At 48.7% G+C, this 14,142-nt stretch overlaps 1 protein-coding gene across 3 annotated transcripts in view; it reads right to left on the bottom strand.

Moving 5' to 3' along the window:
- The window catches only part of LOC115529221 (solute carrier family 12 member 5), a 139,570-nt gene that overhangs the window by 7,058 nt on the left and 118,370 nt on the right, over positions 1–14,142 (bottom strand). For all 3 annotated transcript variants that reach the window (XM_030338187.1, XM_030338993.1, XM_030339369.1), the window contains exons 6-20: positions 13,783–13,913; positions 11,372–11,619; positions 10,647–10,861; positions 9,739–9,906; positions 9,317–9,415; positions 8,834–8,891; positions 8,573–8,747; positions 8,034–8,152; positions 7,348–7,446; positions 6,496–6,615; positions 4,931–5,035; positions 3,868–4,036; positions 2,816–3,011; positions 1,604–1,773; positions 567–698 (exon numbers count right to left, since the gene is read on the bottom strand). In XM_030338187.1, coding sequence (XP_030194047.1) covers positions 567–698; positions 1,604–1,773; positions 2,816–3,011; positions 3,868–4,036; positions 4,931–5,035; positions 6,496–6,615; positions 7,348–7,446; positions 8,034–8,152; positions 8,573–8,747; positions 8,834–8,891; positions 9,317–9,415; positions 9,739–9,906; positions 10,647–10,861; positions 11,372–11,619; positions 13,783–13,913 — 2,204 coding nt within the window. The remainder of the gene's footprint in view (positions 1–566; positions 699–1,603; positions 1,774–2,815; positions 3,012–3,867; positions 4,037–4,930; positions 5,036–6,495; positions 6,616–7,347; positions 7,447–8,033; positions 8,153–8,572; positions 8,748–8,833; positions 8,892–9,316; positions 9,416–9,738; positions 9,907–10,646; positions 10,862–11,371; positions 11,620–13,782; positions 13,914–14,142) is intronic.

The raw sequence follows: 14,142 nt of genomic DNA, 5'->3' as shown, positions 1-14,142 counted from the left end.
TGACATAATGGGAAAATTGCAAATCGGCGCGTCTGAGCTTTGCTTTTTCAAAGGCAGAGCAGGATACCTAGTGCTCGTTTTACACCTAACGCCAGTTCTAGCTACTGGGGGACCATAGGCAGGCTAGGGGAACTCAAATTAATGTTAGAAATGTTCATGCCATGGGACCTTTAAACCTCACTCAGACGCTGCTCCGACAGAGCTCCACACATCCACACACACCGTAGCATTATACTGAGCCCAAGCCTCTCTCAAACGCTATCATTGAAATAAATAGCTTTCCAGAACGAGCTCTTTCAAACTTGTTTGAGGTTCTATTTTATTTCCACCTCCCTTGAGTGTAGATCTGACTCCGGTTCTGTCTCTGGTTCTCATCCCTGTTTGTTCTTGTAGTCATCGAATGTAGTGGACACAAAGCAGGGTCAGAATGACGTAGCAATAAATATACTCCCATAAAGTAATCATCAGTCATAGGAACGATAGAGGGAGATCTCTATTGGAAGACATTGTTCTCTCGTCCCCTGATATATCTGGTCATATGGAACAGCTTTAGGCAGTGGTCCTACCATCTCCACCACTTCAACCATGGCGTCAATACGGAGGTGGTACAGGAATGTGGTCAGGTCCTTCTTCATCTGGATGCTGTTGTCGTCGAGCTGGGCCACGGTGAAGATGCGCATCTTGCATTTCCTCCACACCTGTGGACCAACATGTGGACGCAGGCAGGGTCAGATGAGAGCCAGGGGTAATGATTTAAACATGCAGAGCTCTTGTGTAGTGTAGTGAAGTGTAGGGGGGCAAATGGGTGTCCAGAAGAGAGGAGGCCTTGTATGCATACAGATATACACAGCAGGCTGGCTACATGTGTCTGCATAAACACAGTAGGCAGTATGTATGTCATAATGTGTGTCTATCGATATGTATGTCGGTGTGTCCATTTTTGTGTGTCTATATGTGTGTGTCTAAACGTGTATGTCCTTTTGTGTGTGTGTGTATATGTGTATGTATCTATATGTGTGTGTGTGTCTACATGTGTGTGTCGATGTGTATGTGTGTCTATATGTATGTATGTATATGTTTGTCTTTCATATCTCTGTCTTTTTTCATGTGTGTGTGTGTGTGTGTGTGTGTGTGTGTGTGTGTGTGTGTGTGTGTGTGTGTGTGTGTGTGTCTATATACATGTTTATAGGTTTGTATGTCAAAATGTGTGTGTGTATATATGTTTGTCTATGCGTGTGACGATTTGTGTTTGTGTCTATACGATTGTGTGTCTTTGTGTATCTCTATGTGTGTGTATATATGTGTCTATGTGGATGTGTATCTGTGCGTCTATGTGGATGTGTGTCTGTGTGTGTACTGTATGCCTATGTGTCTTTGTGTATGAGTGTATATATGTGTGTCTTTATGTATGTGTGGCTATTTGTATGTGTGTATATCCGTGTGTATGTGTATGTGCTTGAATGTGTCTATGCGAGTGTGTATCTATGCATTTTGAATCTAGGTGTGTGTGTTTCTATGCCTGTGTGTGTGTGTGTGTCTATGTGTGTGCGTGTGTGTCTAGGCCCGTGTGTGTTTATGTGGGCGTCTATCTGTGCCTCATCACCTTGTGCTGGCGGAGGAGGAAGGGCAGCAGCATCAGCATGCCTCCGTCGTGGACGATCCACCACACGTCGATGTGGCCCTCGCTGAAGCGCTCGCCGTTGGACGGGAAGGCAGCGATGTTCTTAGGCACCAGCAGGGCCAGGCTGGCCGCCGTGGTCTCCCGCACCAGCTCTGCACCGCAGGGAGCAAGGCATTATGGGGAAGCACCAGGGAGCAAGGCATTATGGGAAAGCACCGGGGAGCAAGGCATTATGGGAAAGCACCGGGGAGCAAGGCATTGTGGGAAAGCACCGGGGAGCAAGGCATTATGGGAAAGCACCGGGACCGGGGAGCAAGGCATTGTTGGAGAGCAGCAGGGAGCAAGGCATTATGTTGAAGCCATGGGAGAATAGGAACCATAGCACTGTACATCCTGTGGAAGTACACCGTTTCCGCACCATGCACCGTGATGCATCGAGGTGTGCATTCTCGTTGATTCACCTGTTCATCGACCATGCGTCTATAGTAGTGCCTCTATGCCCTGCCTAATTTATTCCCTTATAATGTACTGGATAATATAATATAATATAATGTATAATGTACTATGCAGGGATTAGGGAACGTATTAGGAATATGGCCAAAGATAAATCGTTTTTTGAAAGATTTGTATCTGTATTATGCTGCAAATACAAATCACAAAAATATATCTTAAGACTAAACAGCATCTGGGCAAACACACATATTAAACAAAGAGTAGGGGGATGCAGCAGAGGATGAATAGCAGTCGGCTAGTTAGCCAACAGTCTGTATGCCTTGTTGTGTTCAAAGAGGCAGGTGTGTGCAGGAAGGCTGGCTCCGTTAACCCCGGTGACCTTTGACCTTTGAGCATGTCTCAGCTACCCTGTGTTGGTTTGGGACACCGGGGCTACACAGGTACCACCAATCATAATAACCTCAAATCAACTGCTCTTTACCATACACCATCTGCCTTTCTATACATGATTCCCTGTGTCAGCAGCAGTACAAAGCAGGAGGGCAGCCCCTCAGCAAGTGGCAGGGATCAGGTGTTACCTGAAGCCAGCATTAAGAACCAACGCCAGAGCTGAGCCTGTGTCCTGCCTTCCTTCCATATGTACTATGAGCTACAGAACACAGGACAGAGCCTTCCCTTTCTGTCTCTTTGTACTGCATGGGGGCGGGGGGGGGGGGGGGGGGGGGGGGGAGGGTCACCCACCGACAAAGTTCCTCCAGGTCTGCCTCTCGTCGGCCTGCTTCCAGTTGCGGGGCCAGCTGACCAGCACCGCGTTGTGCTTCAGCCCGCCCAGGCCGCTGGACTGGATCAGGTGGGAGGTGGCGTCGCGCAGGTTGGAGGACACGGTGGCCAGGCAGAAGCCCTTCACCTTCTCTGTCTCCATCAGCTTATGCAGGGCCTAGGGGAATCGGGAGGGTTACCACAGCGCTGGAGAACTGAAGGCAAAAGATGTGTACGATGGGCTTGTTGTAAGCGCACGAAATGCTGACACAACGAGGCCCGCGTTGATTTGATTACGCTGGAATGATTTGATGAGATGAAATCTAATTCACGCGCTGCAATGATCCAATTTGAACCAGGGTGTCATGGGTCAGTTGAAGGGAGGCAGGGAGAACGGTGTTTCATATTTCACACCACCCTCCAGGGCCGTTCCAATCGATAGCTCCATGGGGGATGAGATAAACTCCAGTTTCTTCATCTCTTAAACTTTAGATCATCTGACTGGAGGTAGAATCATTTTTGGAACTTGGAAGAACTCTTTTTCAGAGGGAACTTTGACTTTGAACCTAGAAATGACACACTTGGTGGTCCAGACCTCATTATTCTCTATTATTACTCCATGGCAGACCTTACACAAATAGAGTCACAAGCCCCATCACACCTGGCCCGCGTGCTCCTCTGTGCTCCTCACCCCAGCAACAGCTGTCTGGCAGAGCCACCCAGATGACACGCAATCTGTCATTAACTATAACCATACTCTTAATAAGACATACTGTTTAGATGTCCCTTGATTGAATCCATCACTCTCAAAGGTATCTCTAGGATTCTGATGCGTGCTGTTCCTTTAAACTAATGGATTGATCCGGTTGTGTTTCATGCTTCCCTTGGTAAGCACACAAGTATTGTTGTTGGTTTAAGAGCTTAAGAGCGCGTTGCCTAGCCTACCCCGTGGGGGCCCTAGCGGGGTAGAGAGTGTTGCCTAGCCTACCCCGTGGGGGCCCTAGTGGGGGGGAGGGGGGGGATGGGCTGTATACCTGCTCAGCGCGCTGGGCCTGTTCGTGGTTCAGCAGGTAGGTGCCCTCCAGGGCCGTGCCAACGATGGTGAGGCCCTTGCCCGCTTTCAGCTGGTTGGTGAGGGAGAGGAGTCGGGGCTGCTCCACGTTCTGCTCCCCGTCCATACTCACCAGCACCAGCAGCTGGGGCCTAGGAGGGAGAGAGAGAGAGAGAGATAGACAGAGACAGAGACAGAGAGAGAGAGAGAGAGAGAGAGAGAGAGAGAGAGAGACAGAGACAGAGACAGAGAGAGAGAAAGAGAGACAGACAGAGACGGGGGGAGAGAGAGGGAGGGGGGGGAGCGAGAGACAGAGAGAGAGAGAGAGAGAGAGAGAGAGAGAGAGAGAGAGAGAGAGAGAGAGAGAGAGAGAGAGAGAGAGAGAGAGAGAGAGAGAGAGAGAGAGAGAGAGAGAGAGAGAGAGAGAGGAGAAACACAGTACAGAAAGAGGGGGGGGGGGGCAGTTTGGTACCACGACAAGAGAAGCCGAGAGGGGGGGAATTAAGCCAGCGAAAAAGAAGTCCAAGTTCTACTTGGAGGAATGAAGAGGGGGACAGATAGACAAGAGGAGGACAAGCAGGGGGGTTCAGGTGTTGATGTGCACACGCAGACCGCTGGTAGCTAGCAGCCAGACCAGCTTACAGGGAGAACTGCCTTTAATGGAGGGGCTGAACGTGCAAAGATACGCAGCTCATTTCCATGTTAATTAGATCCTTGCTCGGAGAACAAGGTGTGTTGCTTGTTCCGTCTGTGTAGAATCTACTAATGTTATGTGTGTGAATGTGTGTCCATATCAGTGTGTCTTTCAGTGTGTTTGCACAAATGCGTTTGTTTGTATATGTCCTTGTGCGTTAGCATGTGTTAGCGCATCTCAACAGCGTGTATGTGTGCATTCATGGCTGTGTGTTCATGTGTTAATTTGTGTGTGTGTGTGTGTGTGTGTGTGTGTGTGTGTGTGTGTGTGTGTGTGTGTGTGTGTGTGTGTGTGTGTGTGTGTGTGTGTGTGTGTGTGTGTGTGTGTGTGTGTGTGTGTGTGTGCGTCATACCTCCAGTTCTTAGTGTGTGGGGGTCCCTCCTCAAGCCTCATCAGAGCGTATCGGGCGGCACTGAGTGACAGGCCACGTATCCCGTCTCCCCACTCCTTCTCCGCCCTGCCCAACCACACAGCAACCCAAGGAATCAGCTCACTGCATACGAATCGCAGTCCTCTTCACAATACTCCCCAAGGTGTCGCTCATCACACTAAAGATGGGTCTGTTGCTTTGATGAACCAGAGACAGGGTATTAGGGGACTGAACCGGTGGAGATGAGTCTCCGTGTGGCCTGGTACATAAAAGGAGCAGACCCACGATGAGTGGTATGAGTGGACCTGTGGTTATCCTACAAAGACCTCTCTCTCTGAAAAGGGGTTCCCAACCATTTTGGTTGCAAGGACCGGCATATTCATATATTTTTTTGGGGGACCAGTAGTCAATTTGTATGCCTTCACAATCATTTTAATTTTAAGATGCATATTTTTCATATTCTTGACAATTAAAGCAAAATAAATGACATGCTTGAGTCTCATGCTCCCTTCAACAATGCTATAATGTAAAATAATACAATTTATAAGAGATACACAAGAAATGTCACCTGAGACTTAAATAAACACAAAAGACATGCAAAGACACAGTGCATTTACAGTGCTTAATTGACTGTGGTTTATTTGCATATTATGAACTAGGTGGCAACAAAGGCTAATTGTATGAATTGAATATACCAATATTTAAACTTTCAGAACAATTCACGCAATGTTTCCCTTTTATCCCCTACAAGTGAATGGAGTCTTTGTGTTGGAGGAAATAATGTAAATCAGTTTTTTTTTGCAGATCATTAAGTGGAAGCTGAGGTCTGAATTAAGATTGGCGCAGTAGAGCAGCCTGCTGCTCTATGCAGCAGGCTGCTAACAGCAGGCTGCCCATCACAGCAGAGCTGCAAAGCAACTTCTACTGCGGCCAGACAGGAGTCAGCTGGGAGCTGGCGTGATGTGTTTCACAGAGTGAGGTGTGAAGCTGAGGGGCGGAGCCTCCGCTGTCTATACTGGGTCTACTCTCATCTCTGCATCTGGGATTGGACAAAACCTGAGAATTGACTGATTGCCGACTTCTAACGTATTAGTTTCACTTAGTCCAATCTGGCTTCGTGGAGTGGATCGGGCCCATCGGTGTCAGGGGACAACGGACAAACAGCGCTGTGTGACCCGTTGAGTGGCCACACAACGGCATCTCTAAAGACGCTGGTTTGGTCAGAATCCATAATGGGATGCATATTAAAAGAGGAGCACAGCTGTAATCTCCTCTTCACCTCTCCCCTCACTGTGGCTCAGGCGGACAACCACACAGTGGACCCAATGGAACCACTGCCTGTTCCTCATTTAAGTACAGGAACAACCCGTAAACAACAAAATCCCCTCGCCCACCACAACACACGCACGCACACGCACACACACACACACACACACACACACACACACACACACACACACACACACACACACACACACACACACACACACACACACACACACCAGGGAGGAGGATTCTATCCCTCTCAATGAGTTGATTCCACTCACCCCGAAAACTCGATATACTTGTAGATGGAGCCGGCGATCACCATGGCGACGATGGCGTAGTACCACGAGCACAGGAACATGAGCGTAAGACACAAACTCATCCCCAGGAAGGACAAAGCCCTGTAGAGAGAGAGAGAGAGAGAGAGACAGAGACCGACAGAGACAGAGACAGAGACCGAGGGAGAGAGCGACAGAGACAGAGACAGAGACAGAGACAGAGACAGAGACAGAGAGAGAGAGAGAGAGGGTGGTGGGGATGGGGGGAAAGGCACAAATGGCAGTAGAGAAAGAAAAATACATAAGAAGAAAAAGAGAGAGAGAGAGCAATAGGACATAGACAGACAGACAGACAGACAGACAGACAGACAGAGAGATAAACACAGCTGAACAGATAAATGCATTAATTACAGAAGGATAAGGGACCATTCCCAGGGTACGGCGGGGTCGTAGCGCGTCATGCGTACTCGTGTATCTGGAGAATACCAGGGCTACAATACTGAGTACTCGCAATTCTGAAGCTTAATAAAGCAACAATACTGTGTACTCGTTGCTGTAGAGAGTAGAAGAGTAACAATACTGTGTACTCGTTGCTGTAGAGAGTACAAGAGTAACAATACTGTGTACTCGTTGCTGTAGATAGTACAGTAACAAGTCTGTGCACTAGCGGCTGTAGAGAATAAAGCAACAATACTGTGTACTTATGGCTTTAGAGAGTAAAGTAACAATACTGTGTACTCGCGGCAGTAGAGAGTATAGTAAAAATACTGTGTACTTATGGCTGTAGAGAGTAAAGTAACAATACTGTGTACTAATAGGCGTGATAGAAGTAGTAGAGTAACACGTGGGACTGACCAGTGGTAGAATTTAAAACGGGGCCTCCAGTTAGGAGTCCTCAGCAGGGTCTGCAAGGCACAGGCCAGGTTCACAAACATGTAGCACATCAGGAAGAACCTACGATGAACAGGGGAACACACACACACACACACACACACACACACACACACACACACACACACACACACACACACACACACACACACACACACACACACAGAGGAAACAAATTCAACAATAATCATCTGTCTATGGTTCCGGAAAGACCACGAAACCGTGATGTGTAATGTTTTAGGGCATTTCTATGCTTTATGATAGAGTGAGAAAGACATGAAGGTATTGGATATAGAAGGGAGGGTATAGCAAAGGACCACGGGCAGGAATATAACCCGAGTCACTGCGATCAGGACTGAGCCTTAAATTGCATGTGCTCTACCTGGTGAGCTACCGGGGAGCCCAATATTTTTCTTCATTAACCACAAAAAGAAAGGCAGAGAGAGAGAGAGAGAGAGAGAGAGAGAGAGAGAGAGAGAGAGAGAGAGAGAGAGAGAGAGAGAGAGAGAGAGAGAGAGAGAGAGAGAAATAGAGAGAGAGAGAGAGAGAGAGAGAGAGAGAGAGAGAGAGAGAGAGAGAGAGAGAGAGAGAGAGAGAGAGAGAGAGAGAGAGAGAGAGAGATCTATCTAAAGGGCACCAGGGTGTCTCACATGGAGAGGATGGGCGCCACCAGGTCCAGGGAGGCGATGAGGATGCCGATCTCACAGATGCAGGCCGTGAGCAGCAGCGACCAGGTGGGCTCTCCGTTGGCCTTGGCGTGGCCAAAGATCTGCAGAGCAGTGCACAGCGTGGTCACAAACCCTCATAGGCACGGCACAGAGACTGCCACTGCTGTCGGGTGACATGGTTGGGTTTATCGAGACAATGCCAAGTAGTGGTAGTAATAGTGATTTATATTTATATTTTCATCAAATTGAAACACATTATAAATCCTACATAATACAACAAGGTAACTGCAATGCAATAGTAACATTCTGTCTACCTGCTGTCGTCAGAGGAGACACACAAGAAGACTTCATTACATATGATGGAAGCTTGGCCTTTCTGTAGACCAAGGTATTTATCAAAGCCATTTCAGGCAAAACCTTTTTTTTTAGGGAGCCAAGGTTCGAAACAAATTGAAAACCTTTTAATTTACAGCAAATCAAGCAAACAAAGAGCACGAAAAAACAACAACCAGAAATCGTACCCGTAGTATGGGAACAAGGCCGTCTTTAGCGATAGCCTGCATCAGGCGCGGGGCTCCAGTCAAACTCTGAAGGCCTGCCCCGCAGGTGGAGAAGAAGGAGCCAATCACGATCACCCAAGGTGATGGCCACGCCAACGTACCAATCACCAGGTTCCCGTTGACGCCCTCCCCAAACCTGGGAGAAGTAGGGGAAGATAGGAGTCACAACTGAACTAATGTTTTGTTTAAGGAGCTTTGCGGGAGTATTTGAATGATCCTTACTTGTCTCTGAGGACCACCCCTTCAATGCAGGCCCCAAACAGAATCACACTGGACATGTCTACAGTTTGCAGGATCAGGAGGAAACAGTGATTGCGTGATGGTGAAATAGGGGTGATAGAGGGTAATAGAAGGGGTAATAGAATCCAGTCAATTATTAACGTACTACGTAAGTCAAGGCAGGAATGAAGAAACGAAAACCTGAAATAACGACGTCCACAACTGATTGATTAATTACACTTCAAAAGTGAACAACATATACAATTAATTGATCAACTGATCAAAGTTCTCGAGCAGTTTCTTAGGTTTTCATTTTTTTTCTTCCTAATTTAGCGATAAATTAACAATATAATTAATATTAAATATAATTAATGATTAATAAATTAATCAAACACAATTATTAACATTTCTAGAAAATAAAACAACGGCATTGAGAAGGAGGCCTTGTGGCGGTGTCGCCTGTAGGGGGCGGCACTGAGAGGATACAGACGAGGGAGGTCGTGGTGATGGCTGCGATGGTTCCGATGGGGATCGACTTCTGGGCATCACGGAGGTCCCCAGAGCGGTTGGAGCCAGCCATGATTCCTAAACAGGTCAACAAACACACATAGTGTGGTATGATAGCATGAGTTAAAGCCCCCCTAAAAAAGAAAACGTATCCATTTGACCCTATAGAACGTTATTCTGATTTCCAAATCTATTCTGGAACTACTTTGAGTCAACAGGGCCATTAAACCAAGTCTAAATCCCACACAGTACATATGATGTGCACCCTGTATCAACCAGTAGCTTTCATGGGGACATTCATTATGTACTCCTTTTGTCATGTTTGTCCCAAACCCAGCGTTGAAGCGACCCCATGGAACAGGACCACGACAGAAGGGCGTCCAACGCCGGATGGAACCCACCTGTCACGGAGGGGAAGTAGATGCCGACCAGCAGGGTGAAGAAGCTGGTGATGTCGGCGAGGACGTAGCTGTTGGAGTTGGTCATGGGGTCGTCGACGCCCTCCACGGACGCCGCGTCCTTGTTGGCCACCAGGTCGCCCTTCTCGTAGTAGTTCCCAAACAGGTTGTCTGGAGAGAGAGGGACGCCACAACAGGAGAAAACAGAGGCAAGGGCATACACTCAAGAATACATAAAAAAGCAAGCTGGGAAGAAGTTGACTAAACTGAATAGCTTTCAGTTTGGGCTTGTATGTATCCCAGGAGAGGCCTTACTGAGCCTGTCCAATAAGGCCCTAAGGGGATTTGGCATGCTACCATAAAAGCACATAGGCACTGTTTACAGCGGCTGGAAAACAGTTGTAAACGGTGCTTCTTCAGGATTATATAGTTCAGAACAGAACAATGTTATTTTTACAAAATAAAGTATGGTATTGTTGCGTGGCTAATGCTTCTTGAAGATATTTTAATAACAATAGCAATAGAAAATGTATGGTAAAGTTAGATTTTGCCTTTTCCATGCCAATGTCGACTATGCGTCGACAATGTCGACAGCAACAGGTCTGCAAAAGGGAAGTGTTGAACCCCCACCGGGATAACGAACTCCGACCGGGATAACAAACCCCGACCGGGATAACGAACCCCGACCGGGTTAACTAACCCCGACCGGTTTAGTGAACCCCGACCGGGTTAAGGAACCCGACCGGGTTAAGGAACACCGACCGGGATAACGGACACCGACCGGGATAACGGACACCGACCGGGATAACGGACACCGACCGGGATAACGGACACCGACCGGGATAACGGACACCGACCGGGATAACGGACCCCGACCGGGTTAACGAACCCCAACAGGGTTAAGGACCCACCTGCTAGGATCCCGCTGGTGACCCCGGGGATCCCCTGGATGCGGGTGACGTTGTTGTCGCTGAAGTAGCGGTCGCAGGTGGCGTTGAGGAAGGGCGAGTCGCAGAACATGTTCCACAGCTGGGTGGTGACCATGGTGCCGTTGGACGACTCCATGGTCTTGGCACACACGTCAAACTTCTTCGAAATCAGGGTACGGTTCCCCAGCAGACACACCCTGAAGGAGGAGGAGGAGGAGGAGGAGGAGGAGGAGGAGGAGGGGGAAGAGGAGGAGGAGGAGGCGGAGGAGGAGGAGGAGGAGGAGGAGGAGGAGGAGGAGGAGGAGGAGGAGGAAGAGGAAGGGGAGGAAGAGGAAGGGGAGGAGGAGAAAGAGGAGAAGGAAGGGGAGAAGGAGGAAGGGAAAGAGGAGGAGGAAGAGGAAGATGAGGAGGAAGGGGAGGATGAGGAGGAGGTGGAGGAGGAGGAAGTAGAGGAGAAGGAACAGGAAGAGGAGGAGGAAGGAGGAGGAGGAGGAAGAGGAGGAGGAGGAGAAGAAGAAGAAGGGGAGGAGGAGGAGGAGGAGGAAAGGGAGGGGAGGAAGAAGGGGAGGAGGAAGTGGAAGGGGAGGGGGAGGAGGAGGAGGAAGGGGAGGAGGAGGAAGTGAGGTCACAATGTTTTTATTTGCATATTGGGGCGGTGCGGTTGGTGTGGCCGGATGGATGTGCAGAGAGGGGGGGGGGATCCTTACGGGAAGTCCGGGGGGTCGATGCCCGTCTTGATGACCCCGGCGTAGACGGCCAGGATGGAGAGGATGACGCAGGCCAGGAAGACCAGCGCCAGCTTGTTGACGTACTTGACCCCCACGAACACCACGGTGGCCATGGAGGTGAGCAGCAGGGTTCCGTACACCCGCATGTTGTTCAGCAGCGCCGCCTCCGCCTCCGCCCCCTCCAGGCCCTCCAGCGGGAAGATGGCCGCCTTGGGGGCGATGTAGATCTGAGGGGGGGGGGGGGGGGGGGTACCAGACCCACAGGGGAGGAAAGAACAACCGTTACCACTACCGTAACGTCTCTCCATTACGGCCCCCGCGTCCCTACCAGCCTCCCTCTAAGGGGGGGTCCGCCTCTCTGCACCTCCCCTCCAGGTTTACTCCTTCATGAATTAAGGGAGTTTTGTTCGCGCATGTGAATCCCTTTGAGACTGTCTCTGTGATTGAGGGCTGTAGAAATACTATATTTAATATTGGCTGAGAGGGCCTTATTTTGGCCTTTTTGGAGCCATAAGCGGTTTAAATTCCCTTCAAAGAGCGATGATATTACCATCAACCATTCTTCCCATTTCCCTGTTGGATTTGATGGTGGGAGTTATAAGAATGTGTGGACCGTCAAATCTGTGAGTTCAATGGATGGGTCAGTCGGCCACCATCCACTATCACTATTAACGGACAATGTCTCTTTTTTTTTTCTTTTTGATTGGTGAGATATTAGCTCGCCTGTTTCAGGCGACATGGGTTAACATGTTTCACCTGTGAGGCCCTGAAGTAAAAATGCTTTTGATTTGAATGCAATAATCTATAAATGCCATCCCAAGTAGAGCACGACACACTACAAACGTGAAAAAGAAAATTGCTGAAAAGAGAGGGAGATTAAGCATCAAAAGGGAAAAGTGGGGAGAGAGAATAGGCAGAATGGTAGTGCTAATGGGGTGTGGAAACATGAAATATGACAGTCAACCGGCCAGGCTTTAAATAGAGCTGGAAAACGAATGCAGAATCCCAGATCCTATTTCACTCCAGAGTAATCATCGGTCTCCGGAGGGTATTAATATTACAAACGAAACGGTGCATTTTTTATTCCACAGTTCTTTTTCACAGGTCATCTATGAATAGCAATAAACCATCACTTATGAAAACTTTTATCCCACACCACACACCCATAATTAGCGTGACAGGATCTGTTGTCCACTAATAGGCATGGGCAGATTGAGGGCGTTATTGATGAACCATTAAAGTAACTTCGACAGGCTTTGATTCCTGGTTTCTGCCTCGCTCCGACCTCCTCCATCACAACAAGCAGCGAGACGCCCGACTTAGAAGATGGAGGACGAATCAAATAAATAAAGACCAGGGAGTAGAAGCAGGAGCCAAGAGCGGCATCATGTCATCGGCAAACACGTCACAACCGTGGCATGAAACGCTCATGTTCGTGAAATAGAAGGCGTTTGTATTGGCTGACTGGTGTATGTGAGAGAGCGAGAGAGGGTGGGATAGAGAGAGAGAGAGAGAGAGGGTGGGATAGAGAGAGAGAGAGAGAGAGAGAGAGAGAGAGAGAGAGAGAGAGAGAGAGAGAGGATAGAGAGAGAAAGCAAGAGGGAGGATAGAAAGAGAGATGGAGCATAGAAAGAGAGATGGGGGAGAGAGAGAGAAGAGAGAGAGAGAGAGAGAGAGAGAGAGAGAGAGAGAGAGAGAGAGAGAGAGAGAGAGAGAGAGAGAGAGAGAGAGAGAGAGAGAGAGAGAGAGAGAGGATAAAACATATTCAAATCAGCCTGCTCTCCAACGCTTGCTGCTTCCCTATCAATTCTGCAGGGAGAACGTTGTCTCTCATAATGGAAACTAAGCCAGCTTTGACCCAGAAGACAGAATTAACCTCCAGGCTTCATCAACCTCTGCATATCTAAATAGAGGGGGGGGGGGGGAGAAGAAGGAGGGAAGAGAACAGTGGACCAACGAGGTGATAGCAGCCCCCCCCCCTCCCTGAATGAATACATCTGCATAATTAGCCAGTGCTGAATGCAGAACTGTGGGGATAGAAGCTGGAGGTATGGGGGTGGTTCTGGGGGCATCAGAATGAACAATCTAATCATAGAGTGGTTAGAACTCACAGGGAAGAGAAAAATGTATCAAAATTAGCTTCAAGGCACAGTAAGGTGTGGATGACAACGAAATAACAAGGGAGATATGGAGAGAGAGAGAGAGAGAGAGAGAGAGAGAGAGAGAGAGAGAGAGAGAGAGAGAGAGAGAGAGAGAGAGAGAGAGAGAGAGATGTTCGATGACCAGGTTGTCTGTGGTATGAACTGCGGATAGTAACGCAAAAATAAAGAATTCAGTGACAATATTCTGTCTTTGTTGCTCATTAATGTTTTAGAAACAGGAGGACTCACCAGCAGCAGCTCGATGGCCCCTAGGATGTACATGGCCCCGGCGAAGGTGGTCCCCAGGTAGAAGCAGATCCCCACAGCGCCTCCGAACTCAGGACCCAGCGAGCGGGAGATCATGTAGTACGAGCCCCCCGCTGCACACACACAACACCGCTCAGACACACTGTGTGTGTGTGTGTGTGTGTGTGTGTGTGTGTGTGTGTGTGTGTGTGTGTGTGTTTCTGAGAACTTTTTATTGTGTACACATGTATGCGTGTCTTTGTGTGTGTGTGTGGTGTATGTGTGAGCTTATTGTGTTAGTTTCTGCCTGTTTTTGTGCCTGCATGCGTCTACTAAGACATTTGAGCGGGAGCTCCACCACGG

The sequence above is a fragment of the Gadus morhua genome, chromosome 1, assembly GCF_902167405.1.
Source record: "Gadus morhua chromosome 1, gadMor3.0, whole genome shotgun sequence".
NCBI lineage: Eukaryota > Metazoa > Chordata > Actinopteri > Gadiformes > Gadidae > Gadus > Gadus morhua.
The sequence above is the reverse complement of the archived record's forward strand: the minus strand, read 5'-3'. Positions and strand labels throughout refer to the sequence as shown.